This window comes from Euprymna scolopes, chromosome 29 (assembly GCF_053919585.1).
Source record: "Euprymna scolopes isolate OS-2025 chromosome 29, ASM5391958v1, whole genome shotgun sequence".
Lineage (NCBI taxonomy): Eukaryota > Metazoa > Mollusca > Cephalopoda > Sepiida > Sepiolidae > Euprymna > Euprymna scolopes.
In genome coordinates, this window is record NC_136510.1 from 85,877,659 (window position 1) to 85,905,158 (window position 27,500).

The 27,500-nt window shown below is 34.8% G+C and overlaps 1 protein-coding gene across 2 annotated transcripts in view; it reads left to right on the forward strand.

Moving 5' to 3' along the window:
• LOC145252766 (uncharacterized) overlaps positions 1-27,500 on the forward strand; it is a 380,616-nt gene that overhangs the window by 291,104 nt on the left and 62,012 nt on the right. For both annotated transcript variants that reach the window (XM_080112672.1, XM_080112673.1), the window contains 2 exons: positions 13,440-13,518; positions 27,096-27,237. In XM_080112672.1, the coding sequence (XP_079968798.1) occupies positions 13,440-13,518; positions 27,096-27,237 (221 nt within the window). The remainder of the gene's footprint in view (positions 1-13,439; positions 13,519-27,095; positions 27,238-27,500) is intronic.

Genomic DNA, 27,500 nt, shown 5'->3' on the forward strand with positions numbered 1-27,500 from the left:
TACATACCCACATGCATACATACACATATACATACATATATATCCACATATACACACGCATATACAAATGCATACACACATATACTTAACATACACATACATATACGTACACATATGCATATATATATACATACACTTACCTACATATACATACACATACATATATATGCATTCATACACATACACATACACATACACATCTACATGCACATATACACATACATATACATACATACACATACACACATGCATACATACACATACACGTGCATACATACACATAAACACATATATGCATATATACACATGCATGCATACAAACATGTATAAATGTATATACATACACACATACACATATATACACACATACACATATACATACATATACACATAGATATAAATACATATACACACACATGTACATATATAAATATACATACATACATAGATTTAAACAAACAGGTGAGATTTATATTATAGATGGAGCATCCTGCCAGATGCCAAATATTCACCCACTATCTCAGACATTCCAACCGAGAGATCGTTTTTTTAAATTCTAATCGTCCCTTTAAGTGCAATTTTTTTTTATCTCCCTTCCACGTGGTTCACCGTGCATATTTGCTAGGTAGTTCTTGAAAATTCGTTTCCATTAGTACGGTTGCTCCTATAATTACTGGAATGATCGTGATCTTCCTAAGATTCCAGTTTCTTTTCATGCCGTACATAAGAACTTGGGATTTCATTATCTTCTTACTCTCAGCTCTGATTAAGCCAGCGTCATTGGAGACATTAACTTCTACTAAGTTTGCTTCTTTCCCCTACTTGTCTCATGTCACCATGTCAGGTTTAATAACTACACTTTCTAGATACGTAGCTGCAGGGATTGCACAGTCATAGTGGATGGTGCATGACTTATTCTGAACTGTTATTTCCGTTATATGTTTCCAGGACTTGCTGCCGCATTTGATATTCAACTTTTATAGATCGTCCAGTGGAGATATTTGTACATTCCCTTGTGTCTCATCACATATCAGGACCTTACAGCTGGATGTCAAGTGATTTGCACTCTTTACTTCTATGTAGCAGAACCTGCACTTGTTGCCGTTACTGAGACCACTCATCTTTTTAAAAGCATCGGTGATCAAACCTTGATCTTGGCCAGTCATTATAACCCTCTCCTGATCGATCCTCTTTTTAACCAGTCTATAGGGTCTTCTTTATCTATATAGTCCTAGTTGAATTCATCCAGAAAACACTTGGCTCGCTGTTGGTTGGCCCATTCTTCCAGTTTTTTGGCAATGGAAGTTCCTAGTGTCGTATAGTAGCCGTCCCCCAGCAGAATCTTAAAGCTAGTTGTCAGGTGGCTCACACTCTTTACTTCTGTGTGGCAGAACCTGCACTTGTTGTCATTGCTGAGACCACTAATCTTTTCAAAAGCATTGCTCATCAAGCTTTGATCTTAGGCAGCCATTATAATCCTCTCCTGATCATAGTAGAGCGATCCTCTTTTTAGCCAGTCTATAGAACCTTCCTTGTCTATATAGTGATGGGTTATTTATCCAGAAAATACTTGACATGCTATTGGTTAGTTTATTCTTCCAATTTTTTTTTTTTTTTTTTTTTTTTTTTTGCAATGGGAATTCTTGGTGTATTTTTGGCGACTCTTTTGGGCTATTTCCATAGGAAACTTGTTTTTTTTAATTCTGTCTCATTTGTAGGACAGTCTTATCCAAAATGTTTGGCTAGTTTCGTGATGGAGATTGTTCTGCTGACTCTTGTTTTGTTATGTTGGAGCACTATTTTGAGGTTAGGATTTTGGAAGCTCATCAAATATTGCCTGGTGTTCACGATATCAGCCCGATGCTGATGGTCAGTTTTTGAGAGACCCATATCTCATACTCCTCTGGGCAGATACAGCCTAGGAAAACACTGTTTTCTGTATATTATTCTGTATAGTGTTAACATTTTTCTCCTTTTAGTGTCTAGTCTGTTTTTGTTTGTCGGTGGCCAGTCGACAATGCCAAAATTTTATCACAGACATGGCTAGTTGGTTAATGGCAGTTATTTTGTTTCTTTTTAAGCTCTGTTTTACAGATTTTTCTTTCATACCCCCATCAAACCCGACAAGCAGCAAAGTCCCACCCCTACATAGTAGAGATCCCTAGATCCCTTCCACTCTAATAGTTTCTTCCCATGAACTGTTAGACTCTGGAATTCTCTTCTGGGTTCCTGCTTCCCCAACTGTACTGACATGCTGAAGTTCAAATGTAATGTGAACCGACATCTTGCTGCTCAACTCCCTACATAGTATCCCTGCAACTTATATCCCTGATAGCAGCCCTCTACATCAAAGTGGCACTGTGTCTTGTTTGAGGTGAAAATGGAATAAAAAAAAAAAATTTTTTAAAAAAGCATATCCATCATATTCCTATCCATGCAACGCATGTCCTCAACCATCAATGGTGAAAATGTAATTAAAAAAAATTGTATATATTCACAGCCAATTTTTGTTATTTTCATCTTGTTATGCTGAATTGAATCGTTTTCTTGTATGCCAAGGTATTTTTTTTTTTTACACAGAAATCACTACTTATCAAAGCCTGGAGGCCATTCGAGGATAATGGTTAATGGCTATACATTAATCAATGTTATTATAGTGTAGTAAACATAAGTAGTGGGAGTTTTGTAAATTGGATTACTAAGGGGGATTGTTCATCAAAAACTTGTTTACGTTGGACTTGAAGACAATCAGGTTGTAATCAGCTAGAAAGCAGGCAATCGAAAGAGAGTTCCACAGGCGTGCAGTTCTAAGAAAGAAGCTTTTTCATGGAATCTACGTTTAGGTTTAGGCACAGATAAAGAGTGTAAATTATTGATAGTGGTTTCAAACAGACGAGTGTTTTTGTATTTTTCCTGCTGTTCCATGTCCTTGATGCCAGTATTTTCATCAAGCTGTATATTTTCCGGTTGAACTTAGGCGTGCATGGTGATGAAATTGCAATTTAAAACTAGAGCGTGACAGACCAACGAAAATGCTATTTCAGATTTAAGCAGGACAGATTGACGAAAATACTATTTTAAAATTAAGTATTGCAGACTAACGAAAATGCCATTTTAAATGTATGCGTGTAATGCAATTTCAAACTGAAGCGTGACCATCCAACGAAAGTGCTTTCTGCAAACTGTACAATGAAAGATCAACATAAAATTCCGTATCAAAGCTTTTTAAATGTTATTTACAAACTTAAGCATGAAAAACTGTTATTTCAAACTTAAGCATGAAAGAGCAATGAAAATGCTATTTCAGTATTAAGCATGACAGACAGATGAAAAACTGTTCTTTCAAAATTAATCATGACAGACCAAACTAAAGAGCTATTTCAAACTTAAGCATGAAAAATGCTATTATTTAAACCTAGGTAGTTGTTAGTCTAACCGCACTGAAGAGATGTGATACAGCGAAACAGTCTGTCTGTGGATAATTATATATATATATATATATATATATATATATATATATATATATATATATATATATATATCCTATCCCGCATTTTGCTAATTCCTACCCTCTGATGAGAAGGAAAGTATTTCTTTCGAAACTCCACGGATTAAGGACTATCGACTTAATTTGTGTTTCCGTTTTGAAAATTAAATATGTTTTTAACTCTTCTTAAAGTGTTTTTAACATGTTATTATTATTATTATTATTATTATTATTATTATTATTATTGTTGTTGTTGTTGTTATTATTGTTATTATTTACTTATATATATTATCTATTATTTATAATTAACTGTTCTTATATCATGTTAAATTCTATACTAATCAATCCTTATCTCCCAAAATTCAGAAACATAATTGAAAAGACATTGATCACTAATGCACTTTCAAGTGTGACTGACCGACAAAGCCTATGACAAAGATGTAAAGACGCATCCAAATATTAAAAAAAAAAAAAAAAAAGCAAAGAATTCCAAATGTAAAAAAAAAAAAGTGGGAATTCATAAAATTATTTTTGCTCATGTTTCATCCTGTTATCTATTTCATATTAAACTTCCCAATATGCGTTCAAATTATAATCAAAACGTTGCATTAAAATTAAGGTAACCTTGAAGTAGTAATATAACTTGAAGAGTGCTAAGCACGCGAGTGCTATGTAATGGGAGTTAGGGAGGGAGTCGGATCCAGGTGTGTATCTGTATGATGCTCTTGTGGAGTGATGTGTTTCGTGCAGCTTCATCTTCCCATTCCCCATAGACATTTTTTTTATTACCCAAATGCTTCATGCCATTACTGTATAAACATAGAATTCTAAGGTTAAAGAAATAATATAAATCACAACATTATTATTATTATTATTATTATTATTATTATTGTTGTTGTTGTTACTACTACTACTACTACTACTACTATTACACGCTAGGAGTTCTAAAACTGGTCATCATCAGAGATTATTCACTGACAGCAACTGGTGGTGTTGCCTGGAATCTGGGTGACAACAAGTTTCCCCAATTTTCTAGTGCTCTCGGCGTCTCTCAATAATCAGTGCAGATGACTTCACATTATCCCAACAGCCGCTTACCAATGATTTTTTTGCTGGCATCGGCCATTGGTATTCATTAAAGTTTGGATGGCAAAAAGCCTCCCCGAGACCCCAGTTCTCTTCACACTCTTTCAGTGGAGGTTTGGTTAGTGCTTTCCCTCCTCGGTCCTTCAAACCCTTGACAACTCTTTCATGTGGTGCCATCTGATGTATTTTTTTCTAAGAGGCAGACATAGTATTTTGCGGTTTCGATTTTCTTGGTTCCCTGCAGTCGTGTTCTTCCTATTTGTTTTTTTTTTTATTCCTATTGTAAGGTGGTGGTGGTGGTGGTGGTTATTTATTTTTTATTTTTTTAATTATTGTATTATTATTATTATTATTATTATTATTATTATTATTTTGTTATTTTTTATTATCATTATTATGTTTATTATTATTATTATTATTATTATTATTAATTTACTATTATTATTTTGCTATTTCTATTATTATTATTATTGTTGTTATTATTATTATTATTATTATTTTATTATTAACAGAATTTGCGTTATCGCAACAGTCGCTTACCATTGGTTCCTTGTTGGCTGCGACCATTGGTCTTCACTGGGATTTGGGTGGCAATAAGCCTCTCCAAGGTCCAGTTCTCTTTGCATTCATCCAGCAGAGGTCTGGCTAGTGCTTTCTCTCCTCGGTCTTTCTATCCTCTTTGACCCTTATTATTTGATGTGGTGCCCATTTATTATTATTATTATTATTATTATTATTATTATTATTATTATTATTATTATTTACTTAGTTTTTTTTGTTGTTTTTTTGGTTTGCTTTACGGCAAATCAACAATCTCTGGGTTATTTAATGCTGAATAAAGTTGCCAAATATTATTCTGTAGATATGATAATTATTTATATTACTAGAATATGTTGCTCTTAGATAATCACAACACATTACTCTTGGAAAACATTGCTATCAAAAGGAAATTTCACAGTTAAAGTAGAAACGTTACTTCTAGAATTGAATTCTATTGAGAGAGAGAGAGAGAGAGAGAGAGAGAGAGAGAGAGAGAGAGAGAGAGAGAGAGAGGGCACTAGTTTCAGAAAATATCACGCCAAGAAAAACATTACAGACAGACAGTGTTCAAGGCCGCATTCAACCCTCAACAATTTTTTTCATCAATAAGACATTTTGTTGATAACCGTATGCACCAAAGTTTAAACATTCTCTCTCTCTCTCTCTCTCTCTCTCTCTCTCTCTCTCTCTCTCTCTCTCTCTCTCTCTCTCTCTCTCTCTCTCTCTCTCTCTCTTATTCTGCATATCGTTCTGAACATTTGATCCCTTTTGACCTCACCTGTTAAATCTTCTCCTGGTTACAAATTATTTTAGAACACATTATGTGAACCTTCTCCATGTCACACACAGCAAGGTCGTTTGTGATCGCACTCATTCATCTGTGGGCAGTATCTGTCTTCCTGTCAGTCTCTCAGTCTGTTTATCTATCTACCTATCAAGTAGTTACTTTAGGTTGAGATTTATTCATTTTCTACATAATCAAGTGTAAATGGTATTTGGTATTATTTAATATTTTTCTCTCAATAAACCTCCATTTCCAAATGCTATCTTCTCTCAATTCATCTTACTGTAACGCAATAAAGAGCTTATACACAGGCAATAAAATAACAACATAGAACTCGCTTTGAAAGTTGGAACAATAAAAGGCAGAGTCTCGTCTTTTAATTTACGAATACACAGAGACACAAAAGTACCAAATCATGTGACCATGTCGCTATCAAACACCAAAGAGAATGATTGCGCGTTCAAGTGATGTTGCCATGTTAAGATCTATACTAGCAAACAGACACCTGTTATCCAACTCCTGTAGTTTTAGTTTCCTTGGAGTCGTGTGATGTTTTTCTACTTTTTTTCTCTGTTTCTATTTATCTATGGTTAGTTAACGTTCGTTTGTTATACCCGGTGGATTCCACACACAAGGATTTTCCTTAAAATGTTGAAGGTTTTTATCATTACTGATCTCAATCTTGTGTAGGCTTTCATTTTCTCCGAATCTTTTTTTCTCCATCATCATCATCATCATCATCATCTATATTTCTATCAGTCTGTTTGTTTGTCTGTCCATTCCACTTTTTCTTAGAAATTGCTGGGCCAATTTGGCTGGAGTTTGGTATGAATCTTTATGTTATGGTGCAGCGAACTAATGACTATGGTATCTGTTCGATGTACACTTTAGGATTAATAAGGATTAGTAACCACAATACCACATTTACTGTAGAAGTTTTCTCGAAAACTACTGGAACGATCTGGATCAAATTTTGTATGAACCTTTGTTATGATAAAACATATATATGGATTAATAATTAATGCAAAATGACCCCAAATTTAATCATATTCAATCATCAATTTGACATAAAACACTCATTCTAAGTCAATGGGCTATTATTTATAAGTTGTCAACTAAATTGTTATAACATTTTAAAGTTTACATTCCTAAATCAATGTAGATACTTATTTACTTATTTATTTATTTATTTATTAGAATCCTTTGAAATGAGTAATTTACATATTTATTTATTTATTTATTTATTTATTTATTTTATTTGCAGACTCATCTTCATAGTTGTGAACTAGAATTATAAAAATGAGGACCACAGTCCGCAAATAAATAAATAAATATGCAAATTACTCATCTCAAAGAATTCCAATAAAAAATTTTTTTTTAAATATATACTAGCATTTCAGCCAGGCATTGCCCGGGTGTTTGGAGGTGTATGTTGAGCAAAAAAAAAAAAAAAGCAGTCAATTTTTTTTTTAATTTGACCCCTATTATGACCCCTTAACATTTATTGTTTTGGGTGCAAAGTAAGTTATTAATTTAGATCCATGTCCAAGGAACCAATATTTAAAATTTCAAGTGTTTAACCCAAAAATTGGCGGAGGAGTTTGGTAGAGTTCTCAAATGTCAAATCGTTAAACTTTGACCCCTTAACAACCAAATTTCTGGCCGAAAACAAATTACAAAGATTTTCCCAAATCTCAATACTCTGTATATCAAATTCTGAGTGTGTAGACTGAAAATTGACAGAGTTATTGCATAGGGAAATGTAGACAGACACACACACAGACACACAGACACGTTCACTTTTATAGATATACTAGCATGGGTGCCGACGTTGCCCGGATGTAAGCAAAAAAAAAACGGTCAATTTTTTTAACTTTGACCCCTATTGTGACCCCTTAACATTTATTGTTTTGGACTCAAATCAAGTTATTATGTTAGATCCATGTCCAAGTAACCTATATCTAAAATTTCAAGTGTTTAGACCCAAAATTGTCGGAGGAGTTTGGTAGAGTTCTCAAAGGTTAAATCGTTGAACTTTGACCCCTTAACAGCCAAATTTCTGTCCGAAAACCGATCATATCGATTTTCCCAAATCTCAGTACCCTGTATATCAAATTTCGAGTCTGTAGACTTAAAATTGATAGAGTTATTACGTAGGGAAATGTACACAGACAGATACACAGACAGACACACAGACACGTTCACTTTTATAGATATATAATACCATTCGGTACGGACTTGATGATGGAAGACCAGATAAGAACGAAACGTGAATTTATAAAACCAAAAACTACTTTGATCACCCTTCAAGGACCGTGGCATTGTGGATATAGTCATTGAATCTCTACAGTTCCAGGTGAGCATTGCCTGTAGGTAGCGGTTTCAATCCTACCCAAAACAGGCCAGAGGATTAGTTGGTCAAAACGTGGTGAGACAACAACAACTATGGAAGGCAGTAATTGCTGAGGATACAGTTAAGAGGCTCCACATGAATTACCTGAAGAAGGCCAGAGGAATAGTTGGCCAAAACAACGACTATGAAGATGAGGATAACAGTTCGCAAATAAAATAAATAAATATTTATTCTAAATATTTTTTATCATTCTACATACTTTAGTTGACAAAACCTTTTGGCTTGAATCGTCGACCAGCACACGTTTTTGGCATTGTCAGGTCAATATCGAACATGAAGACAAGTCACCTAACAGATATTTTTGGATAAACACACCCTGGAATTAATACTTACCATAAACTGTCCCGAAGAGTAATCAAATTGTGTCCATTCCATTTATCATTTTCAATCCTTTCGTAATGAAAACCTTCACCAAAATGACTGCATTCAACATTACACAAACAAAAAAGGTTGATATGCCGTAAAACTAAACAAACAAGAAGAGATGTTGCTAATCTTTCTCTATTCTATACCTATTCTGCTACTGCAATCTAGTGGGGGATGATCTCTTCTGATCTCTACCGCTCTCTTCTCATAAAAAAAAAAATGCTAGTCTCTCTCTACTCTGTCGTTATTTTCATGCAAAGTTTGTTCCACTGGCCTTCTTCTCAGCTGATTACAATATGGTTGTCTTCAAGTTCAATGTAAACAAGTTCTTGCTGAGCTGCCCCTTAAATAATCAAATTATACCCAATTCCTACTACTAACAATTACTACACTGTTATCCAGATTACCACTGTACACTGACTAACCCTTATCTTCAAGTCGCCTTTGAGCCTTGATAAGTGGTGACTCCTTTGTCTTTCGTCATATCACATATATTTTATATTTTCAAGAATTTCTCATATCTGGAATACATTACCATGAGATTGCTTCCCTTACAGGCTACAACATGGTCATCTTCAAATCTAATGTCAACAAATAATTGTCATAAACAGTCCTCATAAGTAATCAAATTTTGTCCATTCCATTCATCATTATATATTATATATAGTAAGTTATGAAAATATATATGGCAATTAAGCTACACAGAAATTGCCATATATATTTTCACTAGCGAGGGGTACCCGGCGTTGCCCGGGTGTTTGGAGGTGTGTAGGGGGGGGTTAAAAAAAGTAAGTATGAGGATCGAACCCGAACCCTTGAGGCAAAGTTGTAAATTAAAGTGTGAAAAAAAAAAAGTGCGACATTAACCATTGCCCCACCGCGAGATGCTAATGGAAACACGTTTCAATTTATTTAATTACTTGGATTTGGCAGGTGCCCGTTTTAATGAGTTAATGAGGTCAAGTTTGACTGCGGGATTTAATTTACTGCCGAACGCTCCCCCCCCCCCCAAGATGTTATAGGAAAAAGACTAACCCACATGCGGCGAGCGACGAATCTTGAATATTTATCTTCCCGAAATCGAGCAAATTAAATAGACAGGCGAGCTTCGTTGTTAACTGTGAGATATTACGATTTATATGTGATATAAAAAGTTTTAAAAGGCTGTGAAGCGAGCGACCGCTTCTCTGAAACAAGCCTTTTGTAGACACACAGAAAAAGCGAACACACATGCATACATAGCAACATTTTCGCTTTTATATTTATAGATAACTTACTACCTAGCTCTACTAATGTATTGAGCACTGTTGAAGTAAATACTGAAAATTTATGCATAAAATTATATTTTCGTATATTAATTTATGTGATTAAATAAAGTAATTATATATATATATATATATATATATATATATATATATATATATATATATACTAGCATGAATACCCAGCATTGCCAGGGTTGACATGAAGTTTGGTTTTGCCACACCTGCTATACTAAGAATATTGAGCAGTTTTTCATTATTATATGTCAACTCTATCGTTACCCCAACAAAAATTTCAAAAATAAAAGAACGAATGAAAACACGAAAATGTAACCCCCCCCCTCCCTGTACAAAGAAGTACATGACAAACTTTCCACCTGATATTTTGGCAGAAGGGATACAAAGAGAAGCTATTCTCCGTATATTGAGCACCTTTTTATGGCTATATTCCATTATAAGCGAATTTCTTTTATGCTACCTCAGTCTAGAAAGATTTGTTTTTATGGTCGGTTTACAAACTGTAAATAACTCAGTTTTAAAAATACCAAAGTAGCATTTGTGTTAACCGAATGTTTATGTTATAAAAATGATGAGTTGTGACTATTGCGTTATTAAAAGAAAAAAAAATTAGTTACGATGTCAAAAAAATGTGAATAAAAAAAAATTGGTAAAAAAACGTAAATGAAATTTTTTTTTTTTTTTGGTTTTGTTTTAAATAAAGAATCGTAGTTGAATTGAATTGTTTGTTTATTTTAAAATAAAAATTCACTGGACCACAAATTAATTGCGAAATCACGGAAATTATTTTATTTAAACTAATTCCAAAAAAAATAATGCTTGAAAGTTTTTAGTTTTAATATCTGCCGTTCGTGCCCAAGGGAAATAACTCAAACCGATTCATAAAAAAGATCAACGTCAGTAAAAAATAAATTAAATTAAATATGTTATCAATATAAATTTAAATAATAAACTTAAGTAGAACACTTAAAATAATTCTCTCACTATAAACAATAACTGCTATTTAATAAAGTCGATTTTCCATTGCAAATTCCAATGTAAATTACGTCACCTCTTTAATCTTATATTTTGCAATAATCATAGTATATATAGGAATGAATAATATGATAAAGCAATGGATTTTTGTATATATTAATCAACTTGTGAACAAACAAACAAACAAACAGACAGAAATACTAATTTATATATATATATATATATATATATATATATATATATATATATATATATAAAATATATTTTAGTCATCGACATACAGACCTGTTTCGTTGTATCACAACTCATCAGTGCCGCTAGACTAACACCTCTCCCAAGCCGAGGATCGAACCTAGAACCGTCGTGATGACAGTCGGCAGTCCTATCCCCTTGACTACGGAATCGGTGGCCGAAATTAACTTGTCAGAACGATTATTTAAATAAACATTCGTCTGCTACTCGTAGAGGGCTCAAACGTTTGTTTGTAAACAAATCGCGAGCTTCGCATTATTTCAGCTAAATTAAGTAGCGAGTAAGATAATTTACAAGAGTGCTCTACCAAAGAGGGGAGCTTTATAAAATATATTTTAGTCATCGACATACAGACCTGTTTCGTTGTATCACAACTCATCAGTGCCGCTAGACTAACACCTCTCACAAGCCGAGGATCGAACCTAGAACCGTCGTGATGACAGTCGGCAGTCCTATCCCCTTGACTACGGAATCGGTGGCCGAAATTAACTTGTCAGAACGATTATTTAAATAAACATTCGTCTGCTACTCGTAGAGGGCTCAAACGTTTGTTTGTAAACAAATCGCGAGCTTCGCATTATTTCAGCTAAATTAAGTAGCGAGTAAGATAATTTACAAGAGTGCTCTACCAAAGAGGGGAGCTTTATAAAATATATTTTAGTCATCGACATACAGACCTGTTTCGTTGTATCACAACTCATCAGTGCCGCTAGACTAACACCTCTCCCAAGCCGAGGATCGAACCTAGAACCGTCGTGATGACAGTCGGCAGTCCTATCCCCTTGACTACGGAATCGGTGGCCGAAATTAACTTGTCAGAACGATTATTTAAATAAACATTCGTCTGCTACTCGTAGAGGGCTCAAACGTTTGTTTGTAAACAAATCGCGAGCTTCGCATTATTTCAGCTAAATTAAGTAGCGAGTAAGATAATTTACAAGAGTGCTCTACCAAAGAGGGGAGCTTTATAAAATATATTTTAGTCATCGACATACAGACCTGTTTCGTTGTATCACAACTCATCAGTGCCGCTAGACTAACACCTCTCCCAAGCCGAGGATCGAACCTAGAACCGTCGTGATGACAGTCGGCAGTCCTATCCCCTTGACTACGGAATCGGTGGCCGAAATTAACTTGTCAGAACGATTATTTAAATAAACATTCGTCTGCTACTCGTAGAGGGCTCAAACGTTTGTTTGTAAACAAATCGCGAGCTTCGCATTATTTCAGCTAAATTAAGTAGCGAGTAAGATAATTTACAAGAGTGCTCTACCAAAGAGGGGAGCTTTATAAAATATATTTTAGTCATCGACATACAGACCTGTTTCGTTAGATAAGGCATAATCACGTTGACAACTGATAATCCATCAATCTCAATAACCTTTACCCGAGTCGCTTTTGGCCTTGATGAGTTGTGACTAATTAGTAAAAACAAAAGAAAATTGCAAGTTTAAATATTATTGTCTACATAACAACAGTAACACAAAATATAGCATAATCACACTGGTTCTTATTAGGTCACCAAAGTTAAGTGACGTTAAGCCTGGCCAGTACCAGATGAGTGACCATTTGAGAATACTAAGCGCTGTATGTATTCAGTTAAGCAGATATGCATAATACCTCAAGGGAATGAATGCCCCTGCCTTGCAGAGTTTCAGGTTACCCTTGGGTAAGGTGTAGCATCTGTTAGACACTCTCTGATATTCCGGAGGGGTACTATAGAAAGGGGGGGGGTGAAGTTCCTCAGCCATGGTGAAGTTAATACAGTTAGGAAAAAGGGATCTGTTGAAAAACAAAACTGGATAGAGGAGGCCTGTTGACCCTGCACAGCAATCTTCTAATGGTGTCACAAAACAAAACACCTACAACTAGCATGAAAGTAGTAAGGCTTAGAAAACTGTCATAGGAATACTCACATCAGCGCACAATCTGGTCTAACCAGAGATGACGAATTATAATAAATAACATAAAATTAATATTAACAGATTTTAACTGATCAATCCTCTCATTATATTCTTCATCATTCTACTGATAATTCATCCATCTCATTAACCCTTATCCTTGAGTGGCCTTTAGACTTGATAAGAGGTAACTAGTTAGTAGAAAGAAATCATACACACAATTTTATCTCCAAGACTAATATTTTTAAAAAATCTGTAAAAAAATAAATTCTTCTAAAATTATCAATATTTTATCAATTAAAATCACGCGATTGTTTTTTTTTTTATTAACCCTGTTTTTCTTTTTTTATTGTAGGTATATATTTGATAGATATTTTTATAGGGATTCCGACCTGGATACTGCAATGAAAGTTCCAAAGATCCTCAAATTCAAGGTGAGATATTTCATATCACTTTATGATATTGGCATCTGTCTGTCTTAGCAGCCAATGGAGTTCTGCATCTCAGATTAATCTGTTGCCAAATTGCAGCATTTGCTGTGGCTGTGCAAGCCTATTCTGGATCGATAGACTCTGTTGCAGATACCACAGGTGTAGGTGGTGTCTGGTTGCGAGAGCTCTGTTGCACAATTCTCTGTCATCTGTGCTCCTTCCTCTCCCTCTACTGCTGGTCTCTCCTCTCCTCACTCCTCTTGGAGTATGCCTTTAAAGGTTTTCTCTCGCAGCTGCGGACTGGCAACCTGTTTGGTCGATACCACCTGTTCTTATGTTTCACTTGTCGACATCCTTTATAATATATGGTTAATATCTGTTGTGGATTACCCTCTAAATATGGTGGGGATGAGTCTCCTTGCAGCTTCAGTTGCTTGGAGATTTTGGTAGAAAGTACCCGTCAATAATCCATTCTTGACAATCAGTTTGACAGGTGTGAGGTACGCCATCTGGGTATGATCCAGGAGGTCCACCCTTGCAGGCCTTGTCACCTGGCTTTCAGGTGGCGTAAGTTCATTGCTTGCTGCCTAAAGCACTCTGACCAGAGAATGTCAGCGGGGATGCCCAGGCAATTTTTGCTAGGCTTTAGTGCCTCTCCTTTAGGGGAGCTTGCTTGAATCCCCACTTTCTCGACCTTGTGTCAAATAATTCTGTGGTGTGCAGCATTTAAATATCTGCCCTCTAAATAGATAGATATGGAAAATACAGAAGATACGTTTATTGAGTACAGGTTATTTTACCTTATAACTTTCTACGTGCTTGCGGTTTTCAACAGAAACATCATAAGGACAAATGGTACTGATACAGCTTTGGAACCAGACCAACATAAATGCAACAGACAATATTAAAATAAATAAATAAATGTGTATTCTTATTTTGATATTACATGAATACTGGATTTTTATATGTGCTTCCCCCTTTTTTTTTTTTTTTTTTAGTTCCTTTTTTTTTTTTTTTTACTTACCTTCATCCCCCCCCCCAAACAAAGCATATTACCTCTTGGATGTAAAGGGCTACTAATTCCTAATGGGCTTCCCCCTTAAGTATACGCTTTATGAAATCTCAACACTAACGTACAACGTACTGTACATGCAATAACCCTTATCCCTGAGTGGCTTCCGGGCCTTGATAAGTGGTGACCTCCTTGTAAAAAAAAAAAAAAAAAAAACTAATTGGGACCATATTTTTCTACTTGGAGATGAGGCATCCTACTGGATACCAGATATTCACTGCCTACTTCAAACATTCCAACCGGGAAATGTTTATAAGATTCCAACCATCCTTTTTCAAGTGCAATTGCTTGTATCTCTCTTGCACTTGTTTCACCGGGTATATCTGCCAGGTAGTGTGCACATGAATTTAATTCTAAGAAATTGTTTGTTAAGAAAACGTTTCGTAAATGCAAAACTAGAATTTATTTCATAAACACTCCTGGGCAATGTCAGGTTGGAACAGCTAGTACTGAATTTAAACCAGTAGCTTAGACACACTATATAAGTACAACAAACAAGAAGATTCACCTATATAAATAAAACAGATGTGTGTGGGTGGTATAAATATTTAACCGATAAACTCTGGTCACATAACACTGAAATAAACAGGAAATATGAGAAATCATACAGCAAGAATCGTTTATAGCAAGTAAAATCTTTGTTTGGATGGATGAATAACTAGGTGTATCAGAATTTTTGTATGGATTTTTGACACCTCTAACACGAAACTGCAAATAAAATATAAAAAACTCGTAATTTCTCATTTAAAGGTGGGTTGTTTATTTTCTTTATGGATTATACTTCCAAAATAAACTATTAAAGTTGTTTTAAAAGTAATTTAAACTTTAAAAATCTATCAACATTTTTCTATTGATTCTATTTTTACGATATTTTCAGGGTCAATGTGAAATTTTATGCTCTTTCCAATAAACCGAATATAATATTTTAGACAAACGTTTTTTTTAATTCACGCCCCCCCCCCATTTTCAAATGTCTATTAAAAAGTAAATAATTAATTCATGTACCAAAGTTTTCTATATCACAAATTGAAGATAAAAGATCAATAAATAATATATTCAAATTTAAAACAAAAAAAGTAGTTTTTTTTAGAAATTTACCTGTAAAGTCCGAAGTTTTAAACCTTTTTTTTTAAAAAAAAAAAACACGTTGTTTGTTTATTTTATTTTATTTTTTTTAATGAAACCTTGGTCCTTGCTCCTTTAATTGAAAAAAAATTAGGGCTTGAATTACATTTTTCGAGGAGTTATAAGCTTCGAAAGAGAGCGGGTGGAATTATTCAATAGTTTTCACGAAATTTCTGACACTGCTAATGAATAACTTGTACACAAGTTGACAAGTTTAAATGCAAAATGTTCATTTCAACTTGCCGACATATTTCTATTAGTCTGCGCATGCGTAAAGCTAATCATAGCTAAAAATGGTTTAATTTTAAAGCTTTCTTATCTGTCTCTCGGGTTAGTTCTAACGGTAGGAAATGCGTCTGGAGTGCTACATGTTTTGGTTTCTATTCTAGCTGATGGCACTCAAGTCTTATTTTTTTTTTTAGATTTTGGAAATCACTACCATATATTAGGTACAATGTAATATTCAATAGCTACTTGGCTCTGTAAAATACGAAATTTATAAGCATATTTTATGACCCGGCAAGGCAGGATGCCCCGCTCCCGCTAATATTGAAATAAATAAATGTGTATTACATGCATACTGGAAATTTAGCACGTGTTTAAATGTAATAGTTGTAATATGTATTTAACTTGGAGAAGTTGTTTGGGATAGAGAAAAGGAAGGAAGTTTCCCTTTATCATACTAGACAAAGGGAAGAGGGAATCGACGCCAAATAAAATATCATTTTTATAACAATAAAATATTCTTTTCGTCTTCCCAACAGCAAAAATTAAAATTTTGATATGAGTTTTGTTTTACGGCATATCAACCCCTCACCACTATATCTTATACAATAATAAGATGTTTTTAAATAGTGTCAAGCGGCATTTTTAACGTTAACCCTATTCCCATTCCTTTGATTCTGGATTGAGTATAAGACTTAAAACAGGAATCTCTTATTTCAGTGGTTCTCAACCAGTGGGTTGTGACCCCACTCCAATCCCGTGTTAGAAATAACTTGGGATAGATTAAAATTATTTCATCAATTACATTGAAGCTCTTATATATATATATATATATATATATATATATATATATATATATATATTTTTAGGTGTAAAGTAAAACGTGTGCTACGTTAGTTCAACGACATTATGTGATTAAATAAAGTGCGCTTGAAAGCCAAATCACAATGCAATATTAGGAAAATAAACAAATATTTTACTTGCTTGAAATTTATGATTTAAATATATTTCGGAGTCACACTCCATCCTCAGTATGTTGTTTTCTTTCTTTTTTTCTTCTTCTTTCTTGCCATGTTGTAAAGTTGGAGAAAGAAAAGTCTATTTGTAAAGATCCGCGCGTTGTCTCTCAGCGGTTGTATTTTGAAATGTTGGCACATGGCATTGGCTACGCAAGATTACCCTCAAGGGTGTGAGTTCCATTATAGAAACGTTGATTTAATTTGAATAAATAAAATATGCATTATGTGATATTATGGGGGAGGGGGGTATTTTGTTCTCTCCCACTGCAAGAACTGTGACACCAGGGTAAGAAAGTAGGATTAGGAAAGTCAGCGCCCTTGAGGAGGGGCACTCTAACATGCAAAAAGTGCCTGAGCAGTCTCATATGAGTGTATGTATGTTTCCCTGTGAGCGAATGGAGCTGTGTGAATATGTGTGCATATCTGAAACTATATGTATGTGCGTACTAGTGAGTAGCAAGTATGTGTATGTTTGCTGTGGACACGTCAATCGCATGTCCATTGCTGATTGCTGTCCTTCATAAAAAAAAAAATATAATTCAGTTGCTAATAATAAATATTAAGTAGGGGGTTGCATGAGTTAGGTAAAGGGTCGCGAGTACCAAAACGTTGGGAACCTCTGCCCTATTTGAACCAATCTTTGGTGAAGGTTGAGCAGCTGTTCTCCATCTGTAGCTGCGAGCCAGTGCTTCATCTTTTTTGTGAACCTTCTCCATGTTATTTTTGGTCGGTTGTACATCTGCATTTTCCCTAGCGTATCCTATCCATCAGGGAACTTGCTTCGTACGCTTAGAAACATATTTTTATAAAAACGTGTTATTTATTCTTGTTGAGAGAATGTACAGAATACGTTTGAAACCAAACTTTTTCTGTTTAACGACAAGCATGTATCTATATTATAATAGTCAGATATTTCCGAAGATGGAGTACTGTTGCCACATCTGAGGAGGTGACGCTTAATGAGCTCTCTTGCTTTAACAGAACAGAAACTCAACTGCAATCTAGTGTGTGTGTGTGTGTGTGTGTGTGTGTGTGTGTGTGTGTGTGTGTGTGTGTGTGTGTGATGGAGGGGTATCTCTTCTGGTTCTACCCCTTTTTTCTCACAGAAAAAACGTTGCTACTCTTCCTCCATTCTATTCTTATTTTCATAGAAACTGCTCGACTAAGTTTCGATCTTGTGTTCCTTCTTATAAGACATTCACAGCAAGAACTTGCACAAGAATTAGCACAATTGAAAAGAATTTGTTTTTCTCTCTTCGTGTGCCTTGCAACAAACGGAATTTTTTCCCCAGAGTTTCTTTCCAAGAACTTTAAATCTGTGGAACATATTACTGCAGGACTACTTCTGTACAGACAACTACATAGTTATCGTTAAATTCAGTGTCAATGAATACTTGTCATAGACTGTTCTCATGGCCTTCATAAATGGTTACTCATTGGTAAATAAAAAGTCATTGTACATGATTAATTGAACAAGTTGCTTATTTTTTTACTTATAGTTGAGTGAAAATTGTTGTCATACAATTTCTACTCTAACTGAATGTAATAGATCTGATAAGATTTGGACTCGGCACAACCGATTTCTTAATCTGTCATATTATTAGTTTACCACATTGAAGTGCAGTGACACATGGCGAAACAAATGTCTGTGGATGAATATATTTTATAATTTTAAAGAAAGTAGAAAGTGGACCTTGTGTTTACTTTTTACAACCTCGTAACTGTTGCTTCTCTTATTTTGTCCTTTAGTCCTCACATTCCATCAACGATGTTTCTTACAAACAGAGAAGAATTGCTGTTTCCAGATCCGGAATTTATCCATCTGACACTTATCATTGGCTAATTTTTTACCTTGTAGTAGTATTTTTTTAGCTCCTTACATCAAGTGGCTTTATGCTTTGTCTGACACGATTTCCATATATATATATATATATATATATATATAATCTTTTCGTTATGTTTCTGAATTTTTGAGATGAAGATTAATAATTTGGATTATTTGGATTACTATTGTTCTCATCTTAAGTGTTATTTATGCAAACGTCCTCGATTGTATCTTGTTGAACTCGGGAATCTTTCTATCAAACTTTAGAATCTGGACGGAATTTTAAATGGAGCCCTCTATTTAATCCAAAGGAAGCAGCATGACTGGGGATAGTCCTAAATAATTCACAATTATATTTTTTGCCTTTCGCCTGCACTAAGGATTGAACCTCCAACCTATAGAAGAATGTCACTTAGAACTAAATTTCACCTAGTACTTTACCTGTTATGATGGAACTAGTGCATGTTACCCCCACCCTCCGGTAGATTAAATGATTCTCTTCAGATTTCTGAGCTCAATAAAAAAGATTTCTGAGTCTGATAAGATATACCTGAAGAAGGTCGTAGGTTACATTGACCGAATAATGCTCAAAATGAGAACAGTAGTCCGAATAACCCAAATAAATCAAAATCGCCTGTTCCTCCTTTTATTAGAATATTTTGATCATTGATTAAACGAACACACACACACACACACGTAATGTTCCTTTCATATATATATATATATATATATATATATATATATATATATATATATATATATATATATATATATATAAAACACCGTGCTTCAACTAAATAATATTCTAAGTTTTATCTACAAGCATGCAGTTTCCAAATCTCCGTCATATTTTGATAAATTAGTTTATGTCCTATAAAAGCGTTTTTCATTTTTCGGCTAAATTGTTATTTTCCGACCAACAATCAACCAATTTCTTGGTTCAGTTATTCCACTGAATACTGGAAACCCCAGGTTTTCCCCGTTGCCATATGTTTTCAAGAGGTTTATCATGACTATAAATCACTAAAACTACCAGCACCTCCAAGAGCAACAGCAATCAAAAGAAATCATTTTGGTTCGCACCGTTAATTGAGTTTAATAGCAAAATATGAAATCTTCATGTTACTAAAATAGTTGGGTTTAATAGCAAAAGTATGAAATTTTCATAGTACTAAAAATATTGGGTTTAATAGCAAAAGTATGAAATTTTCATAGTACTAAAAATATTGGGTTTAATAGCAAAAGTATGAAATTTTCATAGTACTAAAAAAATTGGGTTAAATAGCAAAAGTATGAAATTTTCATGTTACTAAAAAATTTGGGTTTAATAGCAAAAGTATGAAATTTTCATAGTACTAAAAAAATTGGGTTTAATAGCAAAAGTATGAAATTTTCATAGTACTAAAAAACATTGAGTTTAAGAGCAAAAGTATGAAATTTTCATAGTACTAAAAAATTGGGTTTAATAGGAAAAGTATGAAATTTTCATAGTACTAAAAAATTTGGGTTTAATAGCAAAAGTATGAAATCTTCATATTACTAAAAAAATTGGGTTTAATAATTAAAATATGAATTTTTTATTGTATTAAAATAATTGGGTCTAATAGCTAAAGTATGAAGTCTTCATAGTACTAAAATAGTTGGGCTTAATAGTTAAAGTATGAAGAGTTCATGGTACTAAATAATTAGGTTTAATAGTTAAAGTATTAAATAAAGATATCATAGTACTAAAATAATTGGGTGTAATAGCTAAAGTATAAAGAAATACTCCAGACTCTGATCCATAGTTTTTATAAATGTTTTTCATGTATTAAGAGTCTCCACTTATCAAGGCTCAAAGGCCATTCGAGGTATAGGGTGACTAAGTTTGTCAAGTAGATGATGGTGATTGGTAACGATGATTTAAACTGGGAAGAATTTGATTATTTAAGAGGACAGCTAAATAAAAATTCGCTAACATTAGATTGGAAAACAACTATGTTGTAGTCAGCTGAGAAACGGCCCCATGGTACTGTGTTCCACGGACAGTAGTTCTTTGGAAAGAAACTTTGCTCGTGGAAGTTCCATTTAGTTTTTGGTAGAGAGAGAGAAGGAGAAGGACAGTATTTACACGGTTGTAGTTAAATAGGTTATTGCTGTTAACGTTTCATTGGAGTTCAGTCGAGCATTTACCATGAGTAAAATGGATTCGACGAAGGTCTTGAAAACTTTTGAGTTTTGTCCCATTCTTGATGGCTGCATAACAGATCAAGCTTAGAAAGAAAAAAAACAAGGATTAGTATTAAATTAATTAAAAATCCAAAGATCTATTGCTGCATAATATATAAGAAGATAGTGTTGCAGTTTGTAGCTTGGTAATACACAAAATGGTCATGAAGGGTCAAGGAGGATGCATCATGACATACAAGAAAACTTTTAGTGAGTAAATAGTTATAAAAGCAAAAACTTCTATTATTTTTCTTTTTTTTTTAAATATTTTTTTTTGCATATTTTGTTTTATCCATAATTTTCACAGCAAGAACTTATCTAGCTATAACCGCAGTAAAGAACTCTCTCTCTCTCTCTCTCTCTCTCTCTCTCTCTCTCTCTCTCTCTCTTAAACCAAATGGAACTTTCACAAAGTTTCCTTCTCTTGAACATCCGACCAGTGGAACAATATACCATGATACTGCTTCCCAACTTAACAACAACATGGCCGTCTTCAATCCCACTGTTAACAAATACGTGTTGGATAATCAAATCTGGCCCATTTTATGCATTGGTTTCCTGGCTTTTCAGACCGGTAATAATCAAGACAACCACAGTGGTATAATTAACAAAAAGTTTATTAACAATATAAACAAAAGCATGTTACAGAAGTATACGTCATGGTTCTGAGGTCATAGTTGCCACAAATCACAATATTCATTTCCTTACCACTACAGTAAGATATCACATAATGTCGAAAGGTGGGGGGAGAATCAAGCCAGCATTCGTAAAGGAGAAGCACTCTGGCAGTAAGCAATAAATTTATTTCACCTGAAAGACGGGGGCAAGATCTGGGAGAGTGGACTTCCGGGGACTATCCAGAATGAATACCTCAGCCTGCCAGATAAAAGGCCACCGAAATGACCCAGTTTTTGATGGACTGATTGTCAAAATCTAAATCTTAGCTGCCATTTATCATTGATCGCAACCCAACACCAAATGAATGATGCTCTTATTTACTTCCCTTCCACCCTAGAAAGATGTGACACAAGGTCGGAAGGTGCGCCCCTAGAGGAGGAGCAATCTAGCCTTTAAAAAATTACCTGGGCAGCCCCGTCAGTATTCCCCAGTTGGGGCGCCTCAGGCAGTAAGTAATAAACTTACTCCACCCAAAAGATGGAAGGCAAGGACTCGGAAGATGGACTTTCTAGAATTACCCAAAACGAATGCACAGTTCATCAGATTAAAGGCCACTGAAATGGTCTTATTTTTTGACGAACTGATTCTCAAGATTTGAACTTTTGACTGGCATGATATATGCCAGTCAACCGCAACCCAACACCAAATGAATGATTGCTGCCACAACGTTTAAATGTAGCTGTATTTATTATTTATGGGTAAGTCCATTTATTCCTGAAAAGGGTAGATCAGCTTATCCCATAAGAGTTTGCAGTCTTCTCATGGTGTTGTTTATCATCCAACTGATAATCTCTTATCATATATTTCATAAATTAAAAATGTCATATCTTTCATATTATACATTTCATAAATTTAAAAAGTCATATCTTTCATATCACACATTTCATATATTAAAATGCTATTTCTTTCATATCACACATTTCATAAATTAAAAAAATCATATCTTTTACATCACACATTTCATAAATTTTAAAATGTCATATCTTTCATATCACACATTTCATAAATTAAAAAAAAAAGCTATATATTTCATATCATATGAGTGTAACCCCACCCCAACCCCTGGGTCCTTGATAAACGATGATCCGTAAGTAGGAAAAAAAACGTGGGGGGGGGGCATCTATCAAGAATTTGTAATCCCCCACCCATCTCTTTCGTGTTCTCCAATCCTTCTGTATCTGAACCACGGAAAAGGAGATTCTCCTCCATTAGATTGTGTCCACATATGGTGGCCATTTTCATTCTTTACTGAACGAGGGTGTAACTCAAAATTATTCATGAATGATTCCGTTGAGACATTTTTTTTTTTCATTTTCCAGACAAATTGGTAAGGAATTGGTGGCTGCTATGTTAGTCAGCAAAATTTCTTGGCAGAAGATATTTGTCTGCGTATTTGATACGTTAAATAAAAATGTATATTATTTTCTTTCTTCCTCCTTTTTTTTTTCTAAGCAAGGGAATAAATAAATTACGATTTTAAATTTATCAAATGTGTGATATGAACGATAGGACTTTTTAATTTATAAAATGTGTAATATAAAAGATACGAGGTGCCTTAAATAATTTTCCAGATTTTATTTTCGTATGGTCACTTTTATTGATAGTACACACATGAAACTCTAGTTCCTTTCGAACTAATCTCCTTCGGCTGCAATGCACTTGTTGTACTGTTCCAACAATTTCTGGAAGGCCCCATGGATGTCGTCTTGTGTGACCCTCATCACAGCTTCTTTCATCTTCTCGATTGTCTCATAACGACAGCCTCTAAGGTTTTTACTTGAACTTAGTCACAGGGAGCAAGGTCTGGACTATGGAGAGTGGGGAACTGTCTTGATGTCCATCTTGGTCAAATAGTCCGTGGAGATGTGGACTGGTGCATTTTCCTGATGGAAATGCCATTGACCAGATTTGAAGAATGCTGACCTCTTCTACAGGAATCTTTTCCTGAACTCCTTTAAAATCTCAACAAAGTATTCCTTGCTGACTGTCTGTCTAGTGGGAATCCTGTGCATGTAGATCATGCCTGTGCTGTCACAAAAAAAGGGATCATCATAAGTTCCTGGGTGGATTTACTTTGTCTGGCCTTCTTGAGTCTGGGAGAGCCAGCATGCTTCCACTGGAAACTCTGTCTCTTGATCTCTGGGTCGTAGCAGTAGATCCAACTTTCATTGCAGGTCACCAGAACATCAAGAACTGCAGAATCTAAATTGATCAGCTCAACCATCACCCTGCTGTCATGACAACATCTTTCTTTCTGATCTTCTCTGAGTATCCGTGGGACAAACTTCATGCAAATCTTCTGCATCTTCAGTTCCTTACGAATAATTGTGTGTACAGTTCCCACACTGACATCAAACTGTGCACTTATTGTCTCTATAGACACACGATAGTACTTGTCCATGAAATTCTTTATTTGGCCAATAAACTCTGTTGTTTTGACTGCCTTACTCCCCCCCACACCTCTCATCATCCCTCACAGACTCCCTGCCTGTCTTGAATCTTTCATGCCACTCTAAAACTGATGCTTGATTCATACAAGATGGTCCAAAAGCAGTCTGAAGCATTATATACATTTTTGTGGCATTTTTTTCCAAGTTTAAAAGAGAATTTTATTTCATATTGTTCTTCTATAATGTCCTCACGTCCAAACTGAATTTTTGAATTCACCAGCTGTGACAATCAGGCTTTCGTAGGGTGTATTCCAATTCCTGCTGTAGCTGTTCATTTGAACCCGAAATCATAAAAATTTGTCAGTCATCTCATAAGATGTCTAACAACAACAACACTCATTTTCTTAAAAGCATTAGTCATTAAACCTTGATGTTGAGCAGTCATTATCATCCTCTCCTGATCAGCCCTCTATAGAGTCTTCCTTATCTATATCACCCTGAGTGAATTCATCCAGATAATACTTGGCACATTGTTGGTTGACCCATTCTTCCAGTTTTTTTGCAATGGAAGTTCTTGGTGTATTTTTGGCGACTCTTTTGGGCCACTTCCATGGCAGACTTGTTTTCTGATTCTATCTAATTTGTGGGACAGTCTTATCCAAAATGTTTGGCCAGTTTCATGATGGAGGTTGTTCTGCAGCTCTTGTTTCGTTATGTTGGTGCACCATTTTGAGGTTAGGATTTTGGAAGCTCATCAGATATTGTGCTGTGCTCACAATAGTTGCATGATGCTGATGGTTAATCTCTGAGAGACCCATTACCACCTGCTCTTCTGGGAAGACACAGTCTAGGCAGACACTGGTTACTGTATGTTATTCTGTACCGTGTCTGCATTTTCCACGATTTAGTGTCCAGTCTGTTGATGTTCGTTTATAGTCAGTCGACAATGCCAAATCCGTATGTTATCACACCCATGGCAAGTTGGTTAATGGCAGACATCTTATTCTTGTTTGTAAGTTCTGTTTTACAGATTTTCCTTACACGATGTATATATTCACTGCCAGTTTTTTTTTCTCTCATCTTGACATGCTAACAAGAATCATTCTCTTCTTTTTGTTTGTTTTTTTTACACAGTGATCACGACTTATCAAGGCCCGGAAGCCACTCAGGGATAAGGGTTATTGCAAGTACATTACGTTAGTGTGGAGATTTGATGAAGTGTTTACTTAAGGGGGCGGTTCATTAGGAATTTGTTAACATTGGACTTGAAGACATCCAAGTTGTAGTCCGGTGGGAAGCAGGTAGACGGAATAGAGTTCTACAGGCGTGCAGTTCTAAGAAAGAAGCTTTGTTCATGGAATCCGCATTTTGATTTAGGCACAGATATAGAGTGGGGGAAATTTTTCACAGTGGATTCACATCACACCCATAAAGGTATTTGTATTTTTCTAGCTCATCTATGTCCTTAATGTCAGTATTTTCCTCAAACTGTATGTTTTCTGTTTGGACCTCCTTCCCAGCTCTTCTGTAGCACTTGACACATTTGTCCAAACTAAACGTCATTCTAATATCTCTGGAGAAATTACATACTACTTGCAAGCGTCGACTTAAGTCGGCGTCTGAGTTGGCATACAGCTTGAGGTCATCCATAAAGAGCAGGTGGTTGACTCTTTTGTTTTGAGTCTTGTTGAGTAATTTGCTTAACAGATCTATTGCCAGGCAGAAGAGTAAAGGAGATAGGTTGTCCCCTTGGAAGATTCCTTTTCTGATCTAGATATTATGGAGTTTTACAGTTCCATTAGTATGGCTTAATGGCATTGTCATTTGCCACATTTTTATATGTACAGCCATGGTTTCTTTGATTACTGAATGGATTTTATACAAATCTAGGCACTACAGTAGCCACATGTGGGGCACACTAGCATATGCTTTTGGTAATCAATCCATGCCATACTTAGGTTTCTTTGTCTTTTATTACAATCCTTAAGAATGGTTATACTGATTAATAACTGGTTCTTGGTGCCTAAATACTTCCTCCTGCACCCTACTTGTTCTTTTTCCAAGTATGCTGCAAAGGAGAGGTGTTGATAGATGCTGTCTGCAACCAGGTCAGTGAAGAGCTTGTAGGTAGTAATGAGACAGCAGATGGGTCTGTACTTACTAGGGTGTTGTGTTTCACTCGTTTTTGACAGGAGAGTTGTATCACCTTTTAAAAGCTATGCTGGCATGGCTGCTTCACCCCTCAATAGTTTGCTGAAGCAACTGCTATAATGATCATGCAATGCTGTCAGTTCATTAAGCAAGAAATTGTGTATGTTGCCTATACCAAGCTTTTTCTAGTTCTGGAACACGTTTAGCTTTCGTTTTATCATGCCAGCTGTTATCTCTGGTTCTGGCATTTCAGGTTTATATTATGTGATTTATATGATATCAGTGTTATTTTATATGATATCTATGTGATTTTGTACGATATCTATGTGATATTATGTGATATATGGTATCTACGTGATGTGTGTGCGTGTGTGATTCCATATAATATCTGTGATTTCATATGATAGTTATGTGATTTTATATATGTATATCTATGTGACTCCATATGATATTTGTGATTTTTATATAATATCTATGTGATATATATATATATATATGTGTGTGCGTGTGTGTATGCATGCGTGTGTGTGTGTGATTCCATATATTCATGTGATTCCATATATTTATATGATTCTGTACGATATCTATGTGATATTTATATGATATCTATGCGAGATATGTGTGTGTGTGTGTGTGTGTGATTGATTCCATATGATAGTTGTGATTTTATATGATATCTATGTGATTTTATCTATGTGATATTTATATATATTTATGTGATTCCATATGATATTTATATATATTTATGTGATATGAGATATATATATATATATATATATATATATATATATATATATATATATATATATATATATATATATATATATATATATATATATATATATATACTTGATATTAAATTCTGTTCAAACCTTTGCTATTGACAGGCCCACAAGGATGACAGTATTTTCTTCCTGGGATCTACCGGAAGTGGGGTTTCCTTCCATAAGCATGCAGATGCTTGGAATGCTGTTATTTTTGGCAAAAAACGATGGTTTCTCTACCCACCAGAAAAATCACCACCTGGAGGTAAGATAAAGACACACAATAATTCTTTCATTCATCTTTCAGCCTTTCACATTCGTCATTTATCTGTTCTACCTATTTCAGCCCATCAATATACGACCGTTCTAGTATTCATATTTCATAGAAATCTGTGATTTATCTCACTGTCTGCAACGGCTATCGACTGAAATGTTACGATTGACGTGGGGAAAAATTCTCTCCATCACGAGTTTGACTCCGAATTCGAATATAATATCATCTGATGAGCAGACACGTGTGTGAAACAA